This window comes from Budorcas taxicolor, chromosome 20 (genome assembly GCF_023091745.1).
Source record: "Budorcas taxicolor isolate Tak-1 chromosome 20, Takin1.1, whole genome shotgun sequence".
Taxonomy (NCBI): Eukaryota; Metazoa; Chordata; class Mammalia; order Artiodactyla; family Bovidae; genus Budorcas; species Budorcas taxicolor.
Window position 1 is genome coordinate 9,394,199 of NC_068929.1, and position 27,731 is coordinate 9,421,929.

Sequence of the window (27,731 nt, forward strand, 5' to 3'; positions counted from 1 at the left end):
AAAGTGCTTTTATCATTTCTTTCATTGGAGGTGTATCTATGCATGGAAACAAAACAAAACAGATTTTAAGTGCTAAGATATATTAAAAACCAATCACAGAAGCATCACAGATCCTTTGAAACTTATGTATGTAGAATTATTATTTTCAGATAAGTCATCATCAAGCCCATTGGAAAATGGCTCACATTGTATTCACTTTTCTTCCATTTCCAATTCTGACAAGAGTGTAACAGGAAATGGAAATAAAGGAGGAAAATATGCATTAGTGAAAATAAAAACTTGGATTTAACATCTGATACATATGGGAGAAATGAGAGGCAGGAGAGGAGAAGAAATACATGTGAGCTAATTATCTCATTTTGCATGTAGTGGGTATCAAAATAATCTGTTTTATTCTGAAGGCTAGGAGATGAATGTCTATTCAAATCTTTTTTTTTTTTTGACATATTAAAAAATAACTTCAGAGATGATTTTAAAGAATTATTTGTGTCTTCCAAGTTACTGGTGGAAAAAAGTTCATCTAGGGTTACTGTAGCAAAAGTGTATTGTAGGAAAACAATGAAGGAGATCGAAAGGAACTATCAAAATGATAATAAGTACAGGACAATACACATCATGGTAAGTGTTAACTGCTGCTGCTAAGTCGCTTCAGTCGTGTCCGACTCTGTGCAACGCTGTAGATGGCAGCCCACCAGGCTCCCCCGTCCCTGGGATTCTCCAGGCAAGAACACTGGGGTGGGTTGCCATTTCCTTTTCCAATGCGTGAAAGTGAAAAGTGAAAGGGAAGTCACTCAGTCGTGTCCGACTCTTAGCGACCCCAGGGACTGCAGCCCACCAGGCTCCTCCGTCCATGGGATTTTCCAGGCAAGAGTAGTAGAGTGGGGTGCCATTGCCTTCTCCAAGTGTTAATTATAAGGAGTTAAATTCCCATATTAAAAAAAAGTTACTTAAAGTGACCTCATCAAGAAAGTTCAATTATAAAATACTTGTTCAGTCGCTAACTCAGGTCTGACTCTCTGCAACCCATGAACTGTAGCGCACCTTGAAGGCTTTCCTGTCATTCACTATTTCCCTGAGCTTGCTCAAACTCATGTCCACTGAGTCAGTGATGCCATCCAGCTATTTCATCCTCTGTTGCCCCTTTCTCCTCTTGCTCTCAATCTTCCCAGCATCAGGATCTTTTCCAGTGAGTCAGTTCTTTGCATCAGGTGGCCAAAGTATTGGTGCTTCAGCTTCAGCATCAGTTCTTCCAATGACTATTCAGGGTTGATTTTCTTTAGGATTTACTAGTTTGATCTCCTTGCAGTCCAAGGGACTCTCAAGAGTCTTCTCCCAGGACCATAGTTCAAAAGTATCAATTATTTGGCCCTGAGACTTCCTTATGGTCCAACTCACATACATACATGACTACTGGAAAAATCATAGCTTTGATGAGACAGACCGTTGTCGGCAAGGTGATGTCTCTGCTTTTTAATATGCCGTCTAGTTTCATCATAGCTGGCATTTCACATGATGAGGTCTGCACAGAAGTTAAAGAAGTGGGGTGACAATATACAGCTTTGATGTACTTCTTTCCCAATTTTGAACCAGTCTGTTGTTTCATGTCTGGTTCTGTTGCTTCTAGTTCTGCATACATTTCTCAGGAAGAAGGTAAGGTGGTCTGGTATTCCCATCTCTTTAAGAATTTTCCACAGTTTCTTGTGATTCACACAAATTCTTTAGCATAGTCAATGAAGCTTTTTTTTTTTTTAATTCCCTTGCTTTTTCTATGATCCAGCAGATGTTGGCAATTTGATCTGCCTTTTCCAAATCCAGCTCGTACATCTGGAAGTTCACAGTTCACGTACTGCTGAAGCCTAGCTTGAAGGATTCTGAGCATTATCTTGCTATATGTGAAATGAGTGCAATTGTACAAAAATTTGAACATTTTTTGGCATTGTCTTTCTTTGGGATTGGAATGAAAACTGACCTTTTCTAGTCCTGTGGCCACTGCTGAGTTCTCGAAATTTGCTGGCATACTGACTGCAGCAGTTTAACAGCATTGTCTTTTAGGATTTGAAATAGCTCAACTAGAATCCCATCACCTCCACTAGCTCTGTTTGTAGTAATACTTCTTAAGGCCCCCTTGATGTTACACTTCAGGATGTCTGGCTCTAGGTGAGTGACCACACCGATGTGGTTATCTGGGTCATTAGGATTTTTTTTATACAGCTTTTCTGTGTATTCTTGCCACCTCTTCTTAAACTTCTGCTTCTGTTAGGTCCATACCATTTCTGTCCTTCATTGTACCCATCTTTGCATGAAATGTTTCTTTGGTATCTCTTAATTTTCTTGAAGAGAGCTCTAGTCTTTCCCATTCTATTGTTTTCCTCTGTTTGGAAGAGTAAAATACAAACTACAGAAGGAAGGGTTTGCAATTACATTTTATACAAACAAGAATTCAAATCATGAAACATTAATTATGACTAATAGGTTATTTTCTTACTCCTTGGAAGAAAAGTTATGACCAACCTAGACAGCATATTCAAAAGCAGAGACATTACTTTGCCAACAAAGGTCCGTCTAGTCAAGGCTGTGGTTTTTCCAGTAGTCATGTATGGATGTGAGAGTTGGACTGTGAAGAAAGCTGAGTGGTGAAGAATTGATGCGTTTGAACTGTGGTGTTGGAGAAGACTCTTGAGAGTCCCTTGGACTGCAAGGAGATCCAACCAGTCCATTCTGAAGGAGATCAGCCCTGGGATTTCTTTGGAAGGAATGATGCTAAAGCTGAAACTCCAGTACTTTGGCCACCTCATGTGAAGAGTTGACTCACTGGAAAAGACTCTGATGCTGGGAGGGATTGGGGGGAGGAGGAAAAGGGGATGACAGAGGATGAGATGGCTGGATGGCATCACTGACTCGACGAACATGAGTTTGAGTGAACTCCGGGCGTTGGTGATGGACAGGGAGGCCTAGCATGCTGTGATTCATGGGGTCACAAAGAGTCGGACACGACTGAGTGACTGAGCAGAACTGAACTGAACTGAATAGGTTTACATCTATAAGCAAAACCTGTAGGATGTGGCATCAAGGAGAAATATCACAGCAATAATGGAAAATAGCAACACCCCTCTCTCATTTCTTGATAGATAAATAAGTAAAAAATCAATGAGAGTATAGAAGATTTAAATAACTTAAGGAAGAGACTTGAGTTAATAGTTATGTATAATAATCTGTATTTATATACAATATGATTTCTTTCCTTATGCTCAGAGGATTTTAGCTGAAACAGTTCATATGTTAGGCTACAAAGAAAATTTAATACATTCCCCAAAGCAGAAAATATACAGAAAACAGTCTTGGACTACATGCAGTGAAACTAGAAACTAGTCTCAAGAGATATAAATTAGCAACCGTGAGAGTCAAACATTTAAAAATTAAAATGAAACAAAATTCTATTACTGAATGACTTGAGTCAAAGACACAAATATTCAGTTACACACTATTTGAAGGAGGATAATAAAAAGCATCACTAATCAGAGATACATTAAAGTAATAGCATTAATTTCTTTCATTATAAAACAGAAAGCAAATCAAAACTAGATATTTATCTGGGGAAGCTCAAAACAGAAAAATGGGGTAAAAATAAGGGAGTAAAGAATAAGAAAATAATTTTAAAAAATAAATTGATAGGTTATAAAACTAAAAAAAGCCCTGAAAGCTAGTTATAAAAAAATGATTATCTAATAATTGAATAATAAGAATAAATACTTGTTTTTCACTTTTAGGTATTGTTCTATGCAGTGTGTGTGTGTGTGTGTGTGTTTGCTGTGCTTAGTTGCTCAATCATGTCTGACTCTTTGCACCCCATGGACTGTAGCCCACCAGGCTCCTCTGTCCATGGGGATTCTCCAGGCAAGCATGCTGCAGTGGGTTGCCATGGCCTCCTCCAGGGGGTTTTTCCAACCCAGGGATCAAACCCAGGCCTCCCGCATTGCAAGCGGATTCTTTATCACCAGGTAAGCCCATATATATAATGTGAAAGTGAAAGTGAAGTCGCTCAGTGGTGTCCAGCTCTGCGGCCCCACAGACTGTAGCCCCACAGGCTCCTTGGTCCATGGGATTCTCTAGGCATGAATACTGGAGTGGGTTGCTATTTCCTTCTCCAGGGGATCTTCTTGACCCAGGGATTGAGCCCAGTTTTCCTGCATTGTAAGCAGACGCTTTACCGTCTGAGCTACCAAGGAAAGCTTTCTTCATATATATACATACATATGTATATATATAGTGATATATATGTATATATGTATATATATATAAATATACTTATCCAATCCTTATAATGACTCTGTGAATTATTGCTGCTGCTGCTGCTGCTAAGTCACTTCAGTCGTGTCCGACTCTGTGCGACCCCATAGACGGCAGCCCACCAGGCTCGCCTCTCCCTGGGATTCTCCAGGCAAGAACACTGGAGTGGGTTGCCATTGCCTTCTCCAATGCGTGAAAGTGAAGTCACTCAGTCATGTCTGACTCTTAGTGACCCCATAGACTGCAGCCTACCAGGCTCCTCCATCTATGGGATTTTCCAGGCAAGAGTACTGGAGTGGGGTGCCATTGCCTTCTCCGAATTATTGCTAGTACCATCAATTTACAATTAGGACATCCAGGCATAGAGAGGTTAGGTAACTTTTACCTAAATCAGAAATATAGCAAGTGACAGAGCTGCGATTTAATCTCACCTGTCTCTTTTGAGTCAGGTCAGTTTCTCTGTGAAATCCTTCGACCCTTCAGTAACCAGTTGTCTTGGTGATGTCATCACTAACATTGTATTTGGAGACAGACCCAGAAAGATGATCTTGGGGGTCAGGGAAGATGTGGTACTAACTTCTTCACTATTGAATCTAAGTTTCATGACTTTGATCACATTGGGGTCAAACTTGGGCAGCATGACAGAGGCAGCTGGTGTCAGATAAACTCAGATGTGGGAGGAGAGAAGAAAAGTTGCACTGTGACTTCCTCTGAGCTGAAAGCCGAAAGCCTAACCCAGTACCTCTGTGTTCCATTTCCTGCCTTCTTTTGGGCTATTTGAACTTTATTTTTATTGTATTTCATTTAAACTTATATGTCACATTTTGGACTTTCCTTTTGGTATATTTTTGGTTATGCTAGGGATTACAATAAGCATACTTAAATTTTTACAGTTTAATTGGAATCAATACTTTACCACTTCAAGTGGAATACAGAAATAATACCATCAGATTGGCCCCTTTACCCTTCACTTATTGTCTTATAGACTATATCTACATCCACATACTTGGAGAACCTCATGACAAAATGGCATTATTTTTGTTGTCAATTGTCAAACATCTTTTCCAGGGCTCTACAAGAGAATAATTGTCCATTATATTAAACACCCCTCATATCATTCTCCAACAAGGGGCTTCTCTACATCACTACAGACCCCCATTTCTTTCTGCACCCTCTCTCCTGGCCTCAAATATCAAGAATCCTGGATTTTACACGAGGCAGGCCCTTATCCTGGACCTTACTAGATTCTCAGGTCCTGTGGTTCTCTGCTTGTGACTCTGTCATAAGCTGTGTTAAAGGGACTTCCCTGTTCCTTTGGAGGCAGCAGTAATAGGATCAAGTAAGTACAAGTGTTCACAGCTGCTTCCATTATGTTGCCCTTAGTGCTTGCACCTGAAAATCACCCAGGTCTTTGGGAAAGCAGGGAATGGAGGGCTCACATTTATTGGAATACCTCCCTCTTATGTGTATGCATTCTTCTATTAATAGAAGTGTCCCACTCAGCTCTGATGCAATATAGCCTCTATTGTCTCAGAAACATCTCTTTTTCTATATACAAACACACATTCACACACACACATACACACACACCCATTTCATTCCTAAACAGTACAGGTAATATATGTGTTTTCTCCTGGCATTTTAACTAGGAGAGTGTATGCTATGCTCCATATGTGAACACCAACCAAGGTGACCAAATAATTTATCGTGCAAGCTGGGATACTTTTGACAGTCAAAGAGGATGCTATTACTTACACCAAGACCTTATGAAGTACATCATAAACAGCATTGCAGCTGGGAATGAATGGCCAGTGGTGGTGTGGATGCATCTGGGAGAAACTAGTGGAAACAGTCTTGACCTCAGAGGACTGAAAGGGCCTGTAAGAGCAATCTCCAGGGATGAAACAGTTTAACCATTCAGAACCCTGTCCCTGAGCTGAAAGGGGCTTCCTTGAGTGCAATATCTTCTCATATTCACAACTGCTTGGCAAGGGAGATGTTATTATACCCACATCAGAGATAAAGAAGGCTTGGAGAGGGAATTCAAAATGTCCCCACAGCTGAAACTTCATAGAACTGACTCCAGCACTTTGCCCTCTCTGATTCCAGACACCAACCTAGAAGCTCTGTCATGTGGACTGCACACACACTTTGACAGCAGTGGCTCAGGGTTCAGATACCTGGTGCTCAGCTAGCTCTGTGACCTTAGCTGACCTGCATGGTCACAGCATTGTGAGAAAAGGTGCTTACACTTATGCACTGCTAGTCATGCACCTTGCTCTGAGCTAAGTGCTTTCTGCAAGTTATCACATTCACACTTCACTCTAACCCCATCATGTAGGCACTATTAGAAATCGCGATTTGCAAATGAGAGAAATAGTCTGAAATAACCTGGAAAAGGGCCCAGTGCATGGGAGATACTCAATAAATATTAGTTCTCCTTTCCATACACAGGTCAGAGCACGGAGTTAAGTCCTGAACAATTCTGTCTTTCATAATATTGTCCTGGAAAGTCTTCTGAGTGGTCCCTTTTCATAATGAATATGCCGCCTCCTCCAGTTTTTCTAAAGGCTCAAGGATTGCTTGTATAATAAGACGGTGCCTATTAATTTCTTTCTTTCTTTTTTTAATGGCCAGAATCCCTCCCACTTTCTTGAAACCATTTTGTCCCATGCTGTGGTTGTGGCCATGCATGAGAAACAGCAGGTGGTGCCAGATGACAGATGGTGTGGGAGCCCGTTTCCCGGTGGGAGGGGGCGCGAGCGAGCGAGCGAGCGAGCAAGCGGGCAGACAGCTGCCAGGAGCCCGCTCGCTGGCGCCTCGCTCTCAGAAGCTCCCAATCCAGACGCACGCAAGGCGCTGTCCTTTCAGCACCACAAGCTCCGGCTGAGGAGGCAGGACTCCCGGCTGTCCTCCTCTTCAAACTGGTTTGAATCTGCTCTGACCCCGGAGAGTGCTGCACAGTAAGTAGGCATTTGTTTTTGCTATAACCACTCCCCAGTATCCTCCAACCCTTGCCCATCCCTTTCACCCCCACAACAACCCTATTTTGTCTAATAATGTTCCAGTCAGCAGGATTGACAAGAAAAATTCAGTTGTATTGGGCTTCTGGGGGTGGGGTGGGAACACCGTTTGACTTCCAAGGGAGCTGGAAAGAAATAAATGTGATTTGTTTATTTAGTTGGCAATCTTGCAATACGGGGGTTGCTAACTTTCCGTGGAACCAAAAAAAAAAAAAAATGGCCCTTTGCTATTGAGGAAATGGAGGCATTCCATGGCTGAATAACAGGATCAGGTTCAAGCCAGTCCTTTTTTGTTTTAAGAAATTGTATCTCCTGTACAACCTACGTATTGTGTAAAAGGGTATACTACACATAGAGGCATTGAATGTATTTATTGTATTTTAGGGAGATTAATGGGGGAAAAACACAATATAATAAAATAGCAATCAAGATAGTAAGGTGAAATTTATCATACTGCAGGATGACCCAGAATAATAGGATTTATTTTTTCACTAAGAATTAGCTTTCCACTGAGATTATGTGATTATGTTAGCTCTGTGTCTTGGCTAATTTTTTAAGGTTGTATATTTTGTGTATAAGACTGGGATTTTCCTTGAGTTCCTCAAATTTGAAAGCTGGTAAGTGCCATAGGCAGGTGGTATTTCTTGATGATTAAAGAAGTTTTCCTGGATAATAGGGATCATGTCAGGAAATCTAGCAGAAGACCAATGACTATGTCTACACTGAAGCCACCAGAGTGGAGCTGTTGAGGGCAGCGCTGTCTTCTCTGTCGTCAGCCCTCTCTTTCCTGCCTCTCTCCCCACTATAACTAGAATTCTACTGCTTGTCCTAGGTCTGGGAAGAAAGGCATCAGAATGGTGAAGCTGAACAGTAACCCCAGTGAGAAGGGAGCCAAACCACCTTCGGTTGAGGACGGCTTCCAGACCGTCCCTCTCATCACGCCCCTGGAGGTTAATCACTTACAGCTGCCTGCTCCGGAAAAGGTAAAGCAGGTGCTCTGGTTCTCATCAGCAGCCCCTGTGCTCCCCTCATCTCAGGAAATAAAGCAGCAAGAAAATTCCACCTCCCTCAAACCCCTTCATTCCCTTATCAGCCAAATACGTTCCCCTTCTTGTAAAACGTAGGTATTCCTTCTAGAGACATGACACCTCTTGTGTTGTTTCAGGTTTATGGTAAGTGCTTGTCCATGATTTTGTTCACATATGTAGGCAAAAAAATTAACCTTTCTTTTAAAAAGTTTTATCATAGTGGATGAATACTAATAAGCTTCCAGATTTGAAGAAAAAGAAAATGGTCTTGATTATTTGGGGAAGGGCTTTTAAAAATTGACTGCTACAAATCTGAGGTCAGAGAATTGGATGCAGTCCAACAAGCATTTAGTTTGCACCCGCTAAAGCCCTGTTCCTACCCTGGAAGTTGGATATAAAAACACACATTACAAAATCCCTCATCAATATGAGACTTAAATTAATATAAAGCATCATGGTAAAAGCAATGCCTGAGCGTTACGAAGATTGTGAGATCACTGGGATGGAAACAACTAAATTCTGTTGTGGCAGAGAGGGAACTGGGAGGACAGGTTAGGTCAGCTGCAGAGGGGAACATTTGAAATTGGAGGCCATTGGAGGGAAAGGCATTTAAGGCAAAGGGCACAAATGTGCAAAGCATGGAGAGCTTTGGGGAAATAGCATGACTGGAATAGAGTGTTTTTTGGGAGGCGTGGCTGGAAATGAGTGACTGGCTGATGGCACATCTCCTGACGTGGGAGGAGTCCATGAAGAATGGAGGTGAGCGTTTATACAAAAGTGGGAGAGTCATTCTATGAGCACAGGTGGGAGAAGTGATATTAAGATCCCTCTGAGAGAACTTGGGGTTTTATAATGTGAGCTTTTGCATGCCATAAGAGATAGATTAGGAGGCAAATGATGAAGTTCCCTAGCTGAAGAGTGAACAATGGATCATTCCATTTGTTTGATTTTCTCATTGGCATCTCCAGGAAGGCATTGTGTGTCTTAACCAATTGGCTCTATCCAGTGAACAGAAGAGAAGCCAAAGCTAGATAAAGGGCCTGGCTGATTGGCTGAGGGTTGAGTCATCTGTTTTGAAAGTGCAGAGGTTGTCAATATGAAAATATGCATAGGGGTTCCAGAAATAAAGAATCACGGAGCCATCCTGAGAAACTGATAAGGCCTTTTGAAGATAAAATTTGCTAACAGGCAGTTAACACTGTTACTGTGAAGGAGTAATATTAATTGGGTATTAGTTACCTGTAGAGCAGAGGTTCTCAGTTTGTGACTGTATGTTAGGGTTAACTGGGGAACCTTTGAAAATCCTGATACCTAGGCCACACCCCAGAACAATTATATCAGGATCTCTGGGGGGTGAGACCCAAGCATCACTATTAACTAAACCTTCCCAGGTGGACTCCTGTGTGCCGCCAAAGTTGAGAACCACTGTGCTAGAGGCATGTTGCCTGGGGATTATACATCCATCCACGTCTGCAGGCAAAAGGTGGAGGAGGATCAGAGAAATTTGGCGATTTATCCAAGCTCACAGAGGAGTAACTGGCAATGCTGGAATTTGATCGCAGATTTAGTGGAAACTGAGGAGAAGCAGAGGGGATATTTGCTCAAGGTTTTGCGAAGTTTTAGGAAGAATCTTTCCGCTTTAGTCTCAAGGATCTTTACGTACCTGAGAGGCATGCAAGGAAAAGGGACTGTGGTGAGGTTACCTCTCCCCTCAACTCTACACACACCTGCGGGCCATCCAGAGATATCGTGGTCTCTGTCACCCCTTTCTCCTCACCCCATTCCCCACCTCCAAGGGCTTCTTTCTCTCCTTGTGACAGGAAATGTGCCTGATAACCACTGAGCCAGTCCAGATGTGCCAAAAAACTGTCCCAAAGCCTGAAGATAAGTACATCGTGGACTTGCATGCATGCAAAAGGAAACCAGTGCATCTTGGAGGGTGAAAATCCCTGAGTGGACACATCCCCCGGGGGCACCTCACAGACTTTGGCAGGTGTCCTTAACAGAGTCTTCATACCAGGTGGACCTCAGTGTCCTCCATGAAGTGAGGAGGGTCACACCTACTTCATAATGGTCGGGGCAGTGTTAGATTTAGCCTTATATATACAGTGCCTGGCACAAAACTAGCCATACGAGAATAATAACTATCATTTTCATGTGCTACTTATGGTAGATTTTAAGTCAGAAGTACACACATACACACAGACACAGAATTTCCTTTCATCCTTTCAGTAGTTAATAGGATCTAATAAAGGAGTTGCTCCTTTAATCCCGTTTTTAAAGATGATGAAACTCAGGCATGGTGGTAAAGTCACTTCCCAAATCCCAGAGTTGATAAGCCTCCTGGAAGACCCAGAGCCCAGGCAGTGCTCAGCAGGAATAGGGGGCCAGCTGGCCCAGCCTCAGCCTCCTCATGGGTGGAGGGAGCACTCCACCTCACAGGGCTTTAGAGAGGGCGAGGCGAGTTCTGGCACATTTGTCAGCCCTCTCATTAGGTCCAGCCAGATGGTGAGGGTTTAAAGCTAAAAAGGTTATCAGAAAGGCGTATATTAGACCCCAATATTATGAGTTTTCTTCCTGAAAACGTAAAATACAGAGTGTGCTTTGGCATGTAATACTGACAATTATTTCTAGATTTGTCCACTGAATACTCTTAGTATGGAATGTGAGCTTCTGGGGGAAAGGTTTTGGAGGCTAAGTGGAGAGGATGAGTATGTCTGAAGCCCTTGCTCTGGGCTAGAAATGGGCCATGCAGGGCATTCACAGCTATGGTTTCAATTAATCTTCCCAGCAACCCTATGAGGTGGGTATTAGTGCACCCATTTCACTGGTGGGGAAACTGAGGCTTGGGTCAATAGACATGCTCAAGCTTCACAGAGAGAGTGGAAGAGCTGAGTTTGGAAGCCCAGTGCCCCTGACACCTCGGTTTCCCCTTCTGCACCTTGCTGCCTTCAATAACGAGAAACTTCCCACCCCAGGCAGTGCTTCTTCAGACTCTACATCCCTTCATCCCTGGCTGAGGGTCCTTGTTGCGCTCTCTTGGGCCTGCAGGTAAGGCCTGGGGCCATCCTGGAAAGAGAGCATCACAGCCTCCAATGCTCCCTCTGTCCCCAGTGCTGGAGGAGCTGTGCCTGCCTTAGGAGAGGAGGCCTGTGTCTGTTCCCCCGCCTCTTCTATCACTCTGATCAGTCCTCCAGCTGTGATCAGTCCTTCTCCCTTGGAAAGCATTTCCAGTGCCCCCCACAGGGCACAGTCCTCCCCACAGCGTGCAGTCCTCAAATCCTGACCTTGACACTCCAGGTCCTCCCTCACCTGCTCCACTGGCTTCCATTCCTACCACTTCTCACTTTGTACCTTGAACACGAGCATGGCAGAACTACCTCGAGCATTGTTCTCAGCCAGGGGGTGACTCCCCTCCCTCCTGGAGGGACATTTGGCTGTGTCTAGAGACACTTTTCGGTTGTGACAATAAGGTGGGGGTGCTGCTTTGGGCCAGAAATGCTGGTAAATGCATGACAATGCACAAAATGCCACCCCTGAAGAATTGTCCTGCCCAAAATGTCCACAGTGCTGAGGTTGAAAAACCAGCCCTGAAATTTTCCATACTCTCCAGGGTGTTTCTTGCTCCCTCCTCCTTGCCCACGCCATTCCTTCTGCCCAGAATGCCCTGCTTGTCCCTTTTCCTGTCTGATAAGCCAGTGGTCATGGCAGCTCGAAACCCAGTTCAGATGGCAGCTCTCCTGGACACCTTCCCTGGCCACTCATAATTATAGCTAAGGTTACACTTACTATGCTGGAAGGAACTCATTTTTTCATTCACTCATCCATCGTTTCTATGGGGCACCTTCTATGTGCTGGGCACCACGTTAGGCTATACATACACAGCCAGGAAAAGTCAGGCATGGTCATTACTTTCATGGAGCTTCTAGTCCCAGTGAGAAAGGGGGTCTTCAAACAGGCCAGCACACAAATAGAAGTTCAGAGATGCAGCTTGCAAGAAGGGCTATTAAGGAAAGAGTAAGATGCTAGATTGTAAAGGCTAAGACTTAAGAGGGCTTAATTATGGTGGAACAGTGGTCAGGGAAGGTCCTTCTGAAGAAGCAACCCTGGCTGAGAGCTGGAGGGTTGGGGGTGGCGAGGGAGGTAGAGGCAGAGGGGTCAGCATGCGGATAGGCCCCGAGGGGAGAAGAAGGACAGTCAGGGTCGAGTTGCCTGGGTGCACTGAGTGGGGGGCGATGTGGCATGCGAGGTGCAGTGGGACGCCAGTTCACATGGTACATTTTTGGAAGGGGTTTAAAGAAGTCAAGTAACAGAATCAGATTTCTATTTTAGGAAGATTCCCCTGGCTGCTGTGGGCTTCCCTACGGCCTGTTCTCTTCTTCCTCCTTTCTTCCAATCCATCTCCCAAATGAGCCAGCACCAGAGAAATTTACCCCAAATAGAGGCTCCTGGGTTTCTACCTGCACCCTCCCCTCCATGAGTCGGGGAAGAGAAGAGTGGAGGGCAGGAGATCGACTAGAAAGTCTCTGCTGTGTTTGTGATTGGCAACAGAAATGGGGAGATGGACAGATTGATTATGACAGTGCTGGGTCAGCCCTGAGGAGCTTTTCCCACCAGGCCTGAGGGTCCTGGCTCTGTCTCATCTTTGTAGCCTTGGTTCTGGCATATGGTGGGAAACCAGAAATGATGGCTGAATGAGACCCCTGGCCCCTTGCCTAGGGTAAAGGTAGGCTTAGCTAATCCATTTAAATCTAAGCAGTTTGGTAGCTCTCTCCAGGCCATGGTAGCAAGCTCTTGAGAAGCTGGGACATCAGTCTGTAGATACCAAATTCCAGGATGTGCCTTTGGTTTATTTAAGTGACCCAGATAATGGCACAACTCCTCTATGAGGTCATGACCACTATATCCATATGAAAACAGGCTCAGAGAACTAAAATACTATCCTAGGACATACCAAAAGAAAACAGGGCAACCAAGATCTGCACCCAGGAGTCTGGAAATGCCAGCTAAAGGATGGTTATTCCCCTGAAAGCAAGCCAGATAGGCACAGCCCTCCTTGGCAAAGGCCCAGATGAATCATGTATTCAGCCAGCTGCGAGGCTCTAGGCAGTTTGTTCCTTTCCTTTCTACTGATTACTAAATCTTTACACGTCCCACAGGAGGTTGGCTCACCTGCCTGTGGGAGGAAAGGAATGCAGACCTTAAAAGATCGATTATTAATGTTTGGCACACTTCACATTTTGTGTGGTAGACCACATGTGCTTTGTTGTCCTAGAGACTTGTATTCAAATCTCAGCTAAACTATTCATGTACTGTGTGGCTTTAGGCAAGTTGCTTGGTATCTCTGGGCCTTTTTTTTTTTTTCCTTTCTGTGAAATGAGCGTAATAGCTACCTAACAGGGTTACTGTGAGGAAACAAGTGAAAATTGTCTAATGACACAAACATGGGGCTCATTGACAGTTTCCTTTCTCTCCTTGGATATTCAGACTGTGTCTCCCAAAAGTGACATTTTTGGAGGATGACTATTAAAGTAAAACTTGCTGAGAAGGATGGGGTTTCAGTGGTAGAGGTTCAGGGTTTGATGGAGCAGATCTGGAAAGAAAGGAGCAAAGGAGACGTTGCTCCTGTCACTGGTCCTGAATGCCTTCTTGGTCTTTGTCGTGGCTTCACCAGAGGATTTATTTTTCTCCCTGCTACACAGGATCAGAGGACCATCAGCCTTTCCCTGGGAAGCAGAAAATGCATATCCCTGCAGATTCCAGGCTGATAGAGCCCCCTTGTTCTGCTCTTCAGGGGCTCACAAGAGGCAGATTGTGCATCACCCCAAATTGGGGCAAGGGCTCGGACTAGGTGATTCCAACAAATAGACAGAAAGTGACCAATAAGCAGCTTAAAAATTCTTTATAATTTAAAACAGAAGAATTTTAAATGGAGCATAGCATCTTACATATCTGATTGGCAATAAATAAATAAATAAAGTGATAATGCCCAGTGTTGCTAACGCTAGGGGAAAGCAGATCTTCTTGTTGCACTCTGCTTGGTTATATAATTTGATGCAGTGGTTTTTAGAGGGTATTTGGACATTGCTTATAAATTAAAACTGTATATCCCATTTAATTGGTATGTTGCTACTGGCACCAGAAATTTATCCTATGGATATATTTTTCGAATCTGCAAAGCCATATATGTATGTGGCGATTGGAGCGGTTAAACAAATGTTCTATGAGATTGAAGTGGTTAAATAAACCATAGTGCATGGATGAGGAAAAGTAAGCAATTGTTATAAGGATGAGACAGATTTGCTTGTGTTTGTGCTAATGTGGAAAAAGCAACAGACACACTGCTCCTTTAAAACAGCTTTGAAGAATGTGGCATGGAGCCCCATTTGTGGAAATATGGGTGTATGTTTCACTCTTATAAAACAGTCTTGAAAAGACACACAAAAACCATCGAATGGTTAGGGACTATGACTGGGGTGTTTGGGGACTACAGATGGGGTGGTTGAGGCCCATTTGAAGACTGTGTGTGTATATATATATAATTCTACAAGTTTCATACTTATTTTTTTACCATGAGGATATATCAAATTTTATATATTTTTTAATAAATCACCTCCGTTTCACAGATGGTGAAGCAATCTCAGAGAGCTGAAGTGCCTTACTTGCTTATGTTTACGCACAGAGAGACAGTGAGCTAGTGAGCCAATGTCCCTGCAAGCAAAGGGGGGCCTATACAGAGACACATGCATTGTAACAATGCAGTTGGCATTGTTACAAATCCTAATTCTACCACCTACTTACTGTGTGACCCTGGGCAAGTTTACTAACCACTCTGTCCCTCTGTTTTCTTATTAAAATGAGGACAGTAGTATCTTCCTTTAAGAAGTGTTTAAAGGGTAAAATGAGAAAATGCAATGTCGAATGTCTATCACAGTACCTGGCATAGGGTAGGTGCTTAATGCAAGGTTGTTTTGATTGTTGTTACCATCATCACCATCAATTCAGTCCCATAGTTCCTGGAGTGCACAGGGGTGCAAGAAGGGTTGAACAGTGAGGTGGGCTGAGCTTCTGCCCTGTAGAGGATGGGTCTGGATGGCAGAGCTATGGACCTCGCTGTAGGGACTCCAGCCCAGGCAACAAGCCTCTGCTCAAAGCAGGAGCTGGCAGTTCCTGTAGCACCAATGAAGAGCCCCTCATCTTCCCCAGCTATATGCCTTGTCACAGAGTTGAAGAGTCATAGACTCACTGGGCTAGTCCATCCATATGTGGCCTTCCTGGCCAATATTCCATTCTACCCTGAGAAATCAAAGGCCCAGCAAGGAAAAGAGATTTGAGCACACAGGAAAGAGCCCTGGACTGGGAGTCAGCAGGTCCATACTAGAATCTTTGCTGTGTGACCTGCAGCAAATCCCTCCCCCTTTCTGGGCTCCCATGATCCCATCTGTGGATTGGTGGGATTGGACGATACTACCACTAATGTCCTTTGAACACCGATATCTTACTTGTGTTCTGGGCCTAGTACCAAACTTCAAGGGCCCAGGGAGAGACTCAAACCCAAAGAGATGGAGTGTGAGTTGAGGAGTGAGGTGGTAAGTGGGAGAAAGTTCCCAGATATGTACCCAGGCCCCACTAGGGTAGCTTCACCTCGTCTCTTTAGGTGCAGGATTCACTCATTAGGGCATTCATTCAATAGCATTTATAGAGCATCAGGTGCCACAGAATTCGAGTTTGAGTGCTACGATTTTTGAATGATGACCTTACTAGTGGCAATTGATCTGAGCCAGAAGCCCAGGCTCAAGCCTTGAGTCAGCCCATTAGTGGTTATGTGAGGTTGTGCAGTCATTTCTGCTCCCCAAGACTCCGACTCTTGTAAAATGGGGATACTCTCTCCTTCCTCAAAGTGATTGAAAGGATTGTCTGAGATATAGGATGTAAAGCTTTTGGTACAGTGCCAGGCACATAGCAGGTACCTTAAAAATTATAGAAAAGAGCATCATATTCTTCAGTTCTTCCAGCTCAACCACTTACCTGTCATTTGATCACAGGCAAGTGACTGAAGTCTCTGAGGCTAAATTTCCTCATCTGAAAGATGGGCATAATAATGATCTTAAAGGAGAGATGTGAAGGTCAGAGAGAATCTCTAAGTTGGGGAGAGGGTATGAGACTTTGTGAGTACACATGAGTAGCACCATGTCTGGCACACAGGAGGTGCTCAGAGGCTAGCCGTTCATTGTCCTGCTCCGAACTTCTCTCTTTGCTGCAAGAATGAGCTGAAAGGTACAGCTTAGATCTATTTCTGGCCTGTGCCAGTCCAGCTCATAAAAATACAATTATGCTCCTTGTCAGCACTTCTGCACCTTTATTTATTGTCCCTGCCAATCCTAGGGCCTCTTCATGTGGGAACCTCTTCACTATTGATAATCCTGGGAAGTAGTATTTTAAATTTTTATGATCTGCACTTTGCGCCATCTGAACCACCATGTATTACCTGGCCTTGCCAGCGAAGGGGGAATATGTCCAGACAAGGGGCCCTTTCGGATGAATAATTTATCCCATTTTCACAATGCCAATTATGTTAAATTATGTTCTTCATATCAACTGCCAACAGAACAATAGGGACTGATGCATTGATATGAAAAGAAAACAAATTTATTTCTTTGCCTAAATTCAAAATGATATTTGAAAACCAGGAGTTTCATTCTTCCAAGTATCTATAAAATCCTACTTTTAATAAAAACAAGTAGAAAGAATTTTTCTTTCCCCCCTCCCCACTTTTTCATTACATTTCAGTTATTAATCAAGCAGCTCAGAGCTCCATTTTGCTCCATTTTTTTTTCAACTGCAGAAAATAGAACCTTTTTACCAAATTTGTTTTCTCTCTTCTCTCTTTCTTTGCATAAGCAAGCTGATTCCTCCAAGGTACAATTAATAATGATTGGCTAACATTTCTTATGCTTTCTCCTTCATAGTACTAAAAAAAGTCACTGTTACTATGTCTCCTTTTATAGAAAGGCTCTGTTTCTGGCGGCAGTCCACGAGAACAGCACACCACGCTTCATGACATGCCCAATAGCTGGTTGATTCCAGTAACTGTAAGGCTGTTTTTTCTTGCTCTCTGCATCTCTCCAGTGTATCTCCATTGTGCCAGAGGCTTCTCCTCTAATTGTAATGCCTGCCTGGAAAGCCATTACCTGGTTTATAAACCTTCCTTAGCTCCTCGCTGCTCTTGAGTTCATCTTTAATATGCAAGGCAAGGCATGCAGAGCCTCGGCTTACCCCTCGCTTCACCCACTCTGTTCCCAGTCCACTCAAAGCTACATCTTTGTGGTCCTCCCAGGTCCAGCCTCCTGGATGTCTTCTGAATGTTTGCTGGCTGATGCTCTCTTAGTCTAGAAAGCTCTTTTTATTTGGATTTTGGGAGGCAAGGATGGAAGCAAGGAAGATGGTCAGAGCAAACGTTCGTGGCGAGAGGATGACGCTCTGGACTCGGGCAGTGTAACTGGACAAATGGGTTTATTTGAGAGAAAGTTTTGAGGAAGCAGAGACTAGTGGTGGTGGGATAGATTTGGAGACTGAAGGGAAGGGAGGGATCATGAGAGACTCCTGTATATGACTTGACATAAACATGGCTTATCATGCTGCTATTTTTCTTAGCTAGGGATTACACAAGAGAGAGAATGTCAAGGGCAAGATGGTTGGGGCAGGTGAGTCAGGGAACCCAAGAGCTTTGCTGTGGACATGATAAATTCAGGTGTGTCTGTCCAAGGGCAAACACCCAGTAGGGTAATCTAAATGCTGAGGCAAACATCCAGTAGGGTAATCTGAATGCTGAATAGGGTCTGAATTGGAGATATAAATTTGAGACTTATGAGAATAAAGATGGAGCTTGAAGTGATAGGAGTAAGAACCTTCAGAAGGAATTTGTAGGAAAGAAGTATCCCGTGGCCTAACCCGGAGAGATTCTAATGCTGAGAGGTTAAGCAGAGTGGGTGGGACTTGAGGAGGAAACTGAGGAGGGATGGTCAGTGAGCAGGAAGAGGACCATGGACCTGGGGGGAGGACCTTTATGGAGGAGTGAGTGAGAAAGCCTGTCAAATACAACTGAGAGGTTGAAAACGACCAGTCCAGAGGACTGCCCATTTGTTCCAGGCAAACAGGCAAAGACCTGCTTTTGATGTGGAGAAGGGGTTCTAATAAGCTAATATTTCCTTGGGAACGTGAACGTGAAGTCGCTCAGTCGTGTCCGACTCTTTGCGACCCCATGGACTGTAGCCTACCAGGTTCCTCTGTCCATGGGATTTTCCAGGCAATAGTACTGGAGTGGATTGCCATTTCCTTCTCCAAGGGATCTTCCCAACCCAGGGATCGAACCTGGGTCTCCCGCATCGTAGACAGATGCTTTACCATCTGAGCCCCCAGGGAAGCAAAGGTAAAATATTAGCTGGGCTGCTTTTGGAGAAAGTATGGCTTAGCTAAAGGGAGGAGCAGATGACTGAGGATGGACATGGGGTCAGGGGCCCCTTTGTCTGTTGGCCTACTTTGAACCTGGTGGTTTGGGAAGTGTTCTGAAGCCAAAAGAAGTGTTTTCATTAGTAACTCATTCAGAGCATAAGCAACATTGCTTAGGTGTTCAGGGCAAAGCAGGACGTGGAGGGCTATGACCCCAACTCTACTAAAATCAGCATCTCTCCTATTACTGTAAATGGTAGTTCTGCTCTGCTCTGCTAAGTCGCTTCAGTCGTGTCTGACTCTGTGCGACCCCATAGACAGCAGCCCATCAGGCTCCCCTGTCCCTGGGATTCTCCAGGCAAGAACACTGGACTGGGTTGCCATTTCCTTCTCCAATGCATGAAAGTGAAAAGTGAAAGGGAAGTCACTCAGTCGTGTCCGACTCTTCGCGACCCCATGGACTGCAGCCTACCAGGCTCCTCTGTCCATGGGATTTTCCAGGCAAGAGCCTTCTCCGAAATGGTAATTGGGATGCTATATATATATATAGTATTATATATGTATGTACTATATAGTGTACATGTATAGTATATATATTTGTTTAGATCATATAACAGAGAAGGCAATGGCAACCCACTCCAGTACTCTTGCCTGGAAAATCTCATGGATGGAGGAGCCTGGTAGGCTGCAGTCCATGGGGTCTCTAGGAGTTGGACATGACTGAGCGACTTCCCTTTCACTTTTCACTTTCATGCAATGGAGAAGGAAATGGCAACCCACTCCAGTGTTCTTGCCTGGAGAATCCCAGGGATGGGGGAGCCTGGTGGGCTGCCGTCTATGGGGTCACGAAGAGTCGGACACGACTGAAGCGGCTCAGCAGCAGTAGAAGATCATATAAAAATTATTTCATTTATATTGAACTTGATACAAATGAAATCACAGGATATAAAAAAATGTTTTGCATCAGATTTCTTCAGTTTAATGTAATGCCTGTGAGATTCACCCATGTGTGTAGCATTGCTGTGTAACATTCCATCTTATGAGTAAACCACAATTTATCCATTCTCCTATTAATAGACATTTGAGTTGTTCTCAGTTTGGGCTATCATGAAAAAAAGTGGTTGTGAACATTTTTGTATGTATCTTTGGGTGGATCCATCATATTCTGAGGTGATTTTTTTTTTTGCTGGTGCCAAGAAAATCTATTGCTTTTGTTATGATTTTAGTACTTGGCCATCTTACTAAATTCTAATAGCTTTTCAGTTCGTGTTCTTGGAACACACTTGTATCAGATAGAAAGCTTTTCACACCAAATATCAGAAAACCCAGCATAAATTGGATTAAGGCCCAAAGAGTAAGATTTGACTCCTCTACCCCTGCCCCATGACCGCAGGGTTCAGTATGGGTCTGGTTTCAGGCAAGGTATGATCCAGGATGTCATCAGGGCTCACTTCCATTTCTCCGGGCTCCTCTTGACTCTGTCCTCTTTTATATGCTGCCTTTGACCTCATCCTGGCTTCTCCTCATAGTAGCAACAAATGCATCAACTGTTTCAGAATGAGGTCCTCACTATACAATCCAGAGGAAGACCATGCTCTTTAGGGAACACTCATAAAGAGCAAGGAGGCTTCTTCCCCCAAGTTCCCAGTCAGTATTGCCTCATATACTTTTCTTTTTTTTTTAAATAACCACACCTGACTGGCTTGTTTTATTGGAGAAGAGGACGTGGAGTTAACAATGTGAATGAAGACAGTTGGAACCTGAGGTTGGGAAGAACACCCTCCCCTCCCCAAACAAGCCCACTGCCCCAAATGAAAAATAACCAACTATGGGAGAGCAGCTGAGACAGCGACTGGGGGGCAGGGGAAGGACCATGCGTGTGCTGGGAGGGCCCAGAGGCAGCAGCTGCATGAATTCGCAAGTATGTCTCTGAATCTTCCATCTAGGTCTGTATAAACATAAAGATACGCTGTTCGCTTGTCTCCCCTTCTCTTCCTTCTGCTCCGTGCTGCGTGCTGTGGTCCCAGCTCCTCTTTCCACATGAGGGCGAAGGGAAGGGGATGATGAGCAAGTCATCGCTGGATGGCTATCAGACTCACATCCATCAGCTTCTGGATCTTCTGTGCTATCACAGGATTCTTTAAGTGTTTGCTGAGCGCCTGTGGGTCCTTCTGTTCCAGGATGAGCCGCATGGCCGGGTCACTCATTATTTGCTGCGCCTCCGGTCGGCCATGGCCCGCCGCTTCATATCTTCAGGGCTGCCGTGTCGGTTGTACTGGGCCATCATGCAGCGCTGGTGACCATCTGCGGCCTCCTTACCGTTGAGTCCAGGTCGAGTGCTTTCTGGTAGACATCCATGGCTTTCAAGTAGTCCTTCATCGCCTCCAGTGAGGCTGCTTTCCGGGTATAACCCTTGATGAAGGTTGGCTCCAGCTGGATGCACTCCTCACAGTCCTTGAGCGCCAGCTGGAACTCCAGGAGCTTGGTGTAGCGGGCAGCTCGGTTGCTATACAGTTTGGCATCTCTGGGGTTCTGTTTGATGGCTTCCATGTAGAGCTTCATGGCCTGGGGGTAGTCCTCTTTCTGAAAACACTCATTGCCTTTGTTCTTCTCCTCCAGGGCCAGGTCAGGATTTATGTAGGCCAGCTGCTCTTGCTCCTTCAAGATTTTCTCTGCCTGTTGGCATTTCTTGAGCACATTTGGGGTTCGGTGCTCTGCCAGAGACTTGTTATAGAAATGGATGGCATCCTTGTACTTTTCTTCTTTGAAATAAGAGTTGCCAGTTCGTGCATAAGCTTTGGCAATCTGTCAGTAGTCTTATTGGTTTTCTTGGCCCCCTTCAATGGCCTTCTCACAAAGCTCCCTGCGTTGGCCATAGTCACCCTTTTCGAAGTACACGGCTGCTTGGTTGGTTATGTAAGTCATATTGGTGAGATCCAGGTCCTTGGCTCTGTCATAGTGCTTCAAGGCTGTGTCAAAGTCCTTCTTCTTATAGGCTTCATTCCCCAGCTCTTTTCCTTTCAGCCCCTGCTTCTTATTCTCTGGAAGATCTTCTTCCATTGGCTCTGGTTTTGTCTCCTTTTTGGGAGGAGGTGGTGGTGGAGGTGTTGCAACTTCCTCCCCTTCGTCCATACTGCCCAGATCAACTCCGAGCAGGACGCTAAGAGCAGTCATGATCCAGGGATCTTGCAGTTTCGTGCCCAGGTCGGAAGGCTTGTTCCGCAGCTGCTCCATCAGTTCCCGGTAGGTAGGATCTGCGGGCAGAGTCTTGGTCCTGGGATCACTCTCCAACTTCTGGTACAGATTAGGCATGTTGAAAGGGTTCATGAATTTCCTTTCTGCCAACCGGGCCTCCATACTCTGTAAACCTCCTTTGAACTGAGGATTGTTTGCTTCTTGTGTTAAACCCTCCTCATAGGTTTGCTTGGCTTCTTCAAATCGGTTTAAGAATCCAAGAGCCACTGCTTTTCATGAATAGCCCTGGCCCCAGTCAGGCTTTAGGTCAACGGTTCTGCAGCCGTCCTCATACACCTTCTGGTAGTCTCCTTTCTTGGCATAGGCAGCTCTGCGATTGCTGTAGAGCACATGTTTCTGGGGGTCTAACTTAATGGCTTCGGAGTAGCACTGTAACGCATCGTCAATGTTGCCAGCACTCAGGGCCTTGTTGCCTTTCTCATTGAGCTCATTTACCTGCTCCATTGCTCGGTCTGGAACCCCACTGAATAGACTCCATCGGCTCCATGTTCCCAACCGCCTCCTATGCTTTGATCCAAATTGGATAACATGTGCATCTCTGAGTCAATCAAATTTTGTGATCAATAGAACAGTATGTTCTGATTGGCCTAACTTAATTAGGGACCATCCTTGTCCTCAAGGAAGGCAACAGTTCCACCAAACCACATGGCTGTTACATAGGACAGGGCTCTTGAAAGGAGGATTGGGGGCTTTTGATTGAAGAAGGGAATGGATACTAGAGAAACAACCACAAAATATTTATTATGGCATTTATAGCAGAATGATATGCCTGTAATGGTTATTCATTGTCTCATTTCAGCAGTAATATTTGTTTAGCTTTGTCCCTGTCTCAACACGTTGACTGCTGCGTGAGGTCTTTTAAATTAAATAGAATGATATAAATGGTCTAGAACTCTTTGAGATGTTTTGAGAAAGATGTCTATAAAATAGAAGGGCAGAGGAGAAGACCAAGTAGCAAATGCTTCTTGACGTTTGATGTGTGATGCTTGAGATGAGTCTGATGGCTAAGGATCTAGAAATGAACAAGTCTAGTTAAGAGATGGTTGAGATGGATTTGACAATGTGGGGAGGAATTTTGGTTTTTCTGTTTTTATGTAACCAGTTACCAAAGTTTTAGTACCTCAAAACAACACAAATTTATCACCTCACAGGTCAGAAACCTCACAGGTTTTTATAGGTCAGAAGTCCAGTCACAATTTAGGTGGGTTGTCTGCTCAGGAGGGTCTCACAGTTCTGAAGTCAAGGTTTTAGCTGGGCTGCATTTTACCTGATGCTTGGGGTCCTTTTCCAAGCTCATGCCAGTTATTGGCAGAATTCAGTTCTTGTGGTTGTAGGACTGAAGTGCCATTTTCCTGCATGACCTTACTATTGGCCCGGGTCATTTTCAGCTCCCAGAGTCCACCCTCAGGCATTGGCTGCATAGCCCTCTCCAACATGTTGACTTACTTGAAGGCCAGAAGGAGCATCTCCCTCCAGTCTGCTCTGACGGAGTTTTAGATAGCATAGCATACTCGTGGGAGTGACTGTGCCATCATATTCATGGGTCCTGTCCACACTGTTGAGGAAGGAGATTATATGGGGGTGGGCATAGACTGGGAAGTTTGGGGACTATCTTAGAATGCTGTCTAGCATAAAAGGCAAAGGCAATTATTGCCCCAAGTTTTATGGGTTACATAGCACACTGACCAGGAAATTTACTAAGCTTAGAAATAGATGCTGAGCTGTATTATAATATGTTTATATATACATGCACACATCAGGCATGTATACACATATAACATGAAGAATTGGGAGAAGAAATTATAATTCCCAGTTTGTAAATATTTTAAGAAATGATCAGACATCTAAATATTCTATACATTTCATAACCTGCCAGTTGATCTAGTACTATCCCAACAATTTTTAATGATTACATTTTGTAGAACATCTTTTAAGTTCACAAAACACCAGCATATTTCATTTGGCCCTTCCTAGAATATTGTGAGTTTCTAATAGAAACAGCTAGCCTGTGGAGGCCACACAGCCATCTCTAGAGGGTTTCCCTGGTAGCTCAGCTGGTAAAGAATCCACCTGCAATGCAGGAGACCCCAGTTTGATTCCTGGGTCAGGAAGATCCCCAGGAAAAGGGATGTGACGTGCTGCGCTTAGTCACTTGAGGAAGGATAGGCTACCCATTCCAGTATTCCTGGGCTTCCTTGGTGGCTCAGACGGTAAAGAATCTGCCTGCATGTAGGAGACCCCAGTTTGATTCCTGGATCAGGAAGATCCCCAGGAAAAGGGATGTGACGTGCTGCGCTTAGTCACTTGAGGAAGGATAGGCTACCCATTCCAGTATTCCTGGGCTTCCCTGGTGGCTCAGATGGTAAAGAATCTGCCTGCATGTAGGAGACCTAGGTTCAATCCCTGGGTTGGGAAGACCCCCTGGAGGAGGGCATGGTGACCCACTCCAGTATTCTTGCCTGGAGAATCCCCATGGACAGAGGAGCCTGGTGGGCTACAGTCCACGGGGTCGCCAAGGGCCGGACACGACTGAGCGACTAAGCACGGCACAGCCTATGAGCTGTGCCTTTGCGTTTGCCCTTGGAGTTATATTAGCTCTCAATTCTTCCTTATACACTGAAGTTCATGTGACACCGAAGCACCCAAACACCGAGGCCACATGCTGCTTCACACTTTAGTTTCTTAAACCACGTGGTTCACTTTGCATAAAATGTCTTGGCTTGTTCTCTCAGGAAAACTGTATTCATCCTTGAAAGCCTCCCTTTTTAGACCATGCTTGAAGAGCATCATTCTTGAGAAATCCTTGTGTTGTTCTGTAAGGGCTGGATACAGGCTGACATGTGCAAGCCAGGCCCAAGCTACATCTGCTTCAGACATCTACTGGAAAAACATTTGGCAGCACTCAGAGGCAGTGTTTCAAAAAACATTTATTATTGAATAAACGATGTGAGTGCTTGACTTATATTGACTCATATAAGCCTCCTAAAAATTCAACCAGGTAGTTATGGTTATTTCCCATTTAATGGATGAGAAAACTAAGACACAGAACGCTCAGTGCTAGAGTTGGGATTCAAACATATTGTGCAATCTTTCATCTCCCTACAATATTGACAATGTCAGTATTTGCCCCACAACACAGAATTGAGAGAGCGCCTGTCAAGTGCTCAGTGTCTGCCGTACAGTACATTTGCAAAGCATGAGGGATATTTTTTTACTTGTGGCAAGGAGGCTTCTGTTTTCTTCTTCTTTAGAGCAGGAGATGGAGAAAAATTGAACATTCCCTAACCCCATTTTCGCCCCAAACCCCTCACCCTTGTTTGACTGTATCATTTCTTAGTTTAAGGAAGCCAGGGATCACTTTTTGTTGTTTGGAGGAGCAGAATTGAGAGAGGGGGAGCACAGCACCAGAATTTACATCTGCAAATGAATTCTGTGTGTCAGGGAGGGAGTGGTGTTTTCCATGGGCTGGGACCCAGATCCTCCCTAACCAACATATTTAAGTGCCACACAGGAGATGTTCAATCATGGAAGTTCCTCCCCTACCCCTTCCTTGTGAGCTGTATTTTGTCCACAGTATGCCTCAGAGACCCTAAAGAGCATTCTTCATAGAATTCTTGCAGGAGTCCATACACTTGACTGTCATTTCTAGGAAAACTTGGGGTGAAAGTTTTCAGTGAAAATTCAGTTAGTTTAAGCTCTAATGGGAAGACTGATGATAGTTAGCAGATTGCTTCCTTTGAGCTGTGTTACCTTGGATACCAAGTATGACTTGGCAGTCCTCTGCTTCAGTTTCCCTTTCAGGAGAATGGAAATAGTAGTGGTTTATGGATAAGGTATATGGAGAGCTTGATCTAGCCCTGGCACATAATAAACTATTCCAAAAATTTTGCCCATTATCATCTCATTTAACTCTCAAAACAATCTTGTTAAATAGGGGTTTTGATTATGATCATTGTCCTTACTTTCCAGGTGAGACCTCAAGGCTCAGACAGCTCCTGTGTTCCCCCATGACACCGTGGCACTCAGCAATAGTTATTGATTATCTGTCAAGTTCCTTTTTTCCTTCCACTTTGCCTACACTGTGGGATGAAGTTCCATAAATGTCTTGGCAGGTTGACAGCTTATCTTGAAAAGATATTAGCCACCTCTGCAAAATATTCAGACTTCAGAAAAATAAGATGGTACAATAGATTCAATAGACCTTTATATTTTGCTTCGTGGAAGTCTCCAAATTAAACTGGAATTAAGTATATGTGCAAAAGTTTAGCTACAAGATGTTCATCATAACTTGCTTAGATAATCCAAACTGTGGAAACACCCTACATGTTCAACGGTCAATAATGGTTAGAGTAACTGTAGTAACACATACAATGAAACATAAAGGGACATCGAAAGGCAAACTAAAGTCATACATTTGTCTACATGGGAAAAAATGTTAGTGTAGTGTTGTGTGATAAAATGAAGTGCCAGTCCATTTCACAAAAATATATTTGTATAAATAGCTAATCAGTTCAGTTCAGTTCCGTTCAGTCACTCAGTCGTGTCTGACTCTTTGCAACCCCATGCAGCACTCCAGGCCTCCCTGTCCATCACCATCTCCCGGAGTCACTCAAACTCACGTCCATCAAGTTGGTGATGTCATCCAGCCATCTCATCCTCTGTCGTCCCCTTCTCCTCCTGCCCCCAATCCCTCCCAGCATCAGAGTCTTTTCCAATGAGTCAACTCTTCGCATGAGGTGGCCAAAGTACTGGAGTTTCAGCTTTAGCATGATTCCTTCCAAAGAACACTCAGGACTGATCTCCTTTAGAATGGACTGGTTGGATCTCCTTGCAGTCCAAAGGACTCTCAAGAATCTTTTCCAACACCACAGTTCAAAAGCATCAATTCTTCGGTGTTTAGCTTTCTTCAGAGTCCAACTCTCACATCCATACATGACCACTGGAAAAACCATAGCCTTGACTAAATGGACCTTTGTAGGCAAAGTAATGTCTCTGCTTTTGAATATGCTCATAAATACAATATAATACATATATATGCATGTAAAAACATCTGAAAAGGTGTGACCAGAATTGTGACCTATGGTTGTCTCTGCTGGAATGGGAAAATATTATGGATGATTTGAATTTTTAATTTTCTTGTGTGTGTTTGAGGAAGTGTGTGTTTTCTGATCTTTATGCAATATATAGTAAATTCTAGTTACTAAAAAAAAAAAAAGGAAGAGAAAACTCTTCCAAGTATTTATGTGTGCTAACACTGGTTGATCATTTTAGGTGATTGTGAAGACAAGAACAGAATATCAGCCTGAACAGAAGAACAAAGGGAAGTTCCGGGTGCCGAAAATCGCCGAATTTACGGTCAGTGTCGTGATGGTGTAACAGGAAGACTGCACATGAGTCACTGAGTCTAGTCAAATAACAAAACTCTGCCTCTTGAGGATGAATTGGCCTTTCTCTTGCCCCGAAATGTTCAGACAATTTGAGAACTGTTAAATGTGTCTCATTTCTTCTTTTACCTCCGGTCCCTGTCTCTCTGCCTTTCCATCACAGTCTCCAGGAAATGTGATGGAAATGTGTAAAGAAACATAAATTGTAGACAGTGGCTGATTGCAACAAGTACAAAAATGACGAAGGGAGAGAAAAGTTGACTTAGTGGTGAAAACTAGATGATTGAGTTTCTGTTTCTTGGTGG

General features: G+C 44.0%; 1 protein-coding gene across 1 annotated transcript in view; it reads left to right on the plus strand.

Annotated features, from left to right (window-relative positions):
- The first annotated feature begins 3,918 nt into the window (after window positions 1-3,918).
- NSG2 (neuronal vesicle trafficking associated 2) overlaps window positions 3,919-27,731 on the plus strand; it is a 76,780-nt gene continuing 52,967 nt past the window's right edge. Inside the window, exons 1-4 of the mRNA XM_052659246.1 lie at window positions 3,919-3,998; window positions 7,159-7,250; window positions 8,143-8,293; window positions 27,314-27,397. Coding sequence (XP_052515206.1) covers window positions 8,165-8,293; window positions 27,314-27,397 — 213 coding nt within the window. The 5' untranslated portion in view covers window positions 3,919-3,998; window positions 7,159-7,250; window positions 8,143-8,164. The remainder of the gene's footprint in view (window positions 3,999-7,158; window positions 7,251-8,142; window positions 8,294-27,313; window positions 27,398-27,731) is intronic.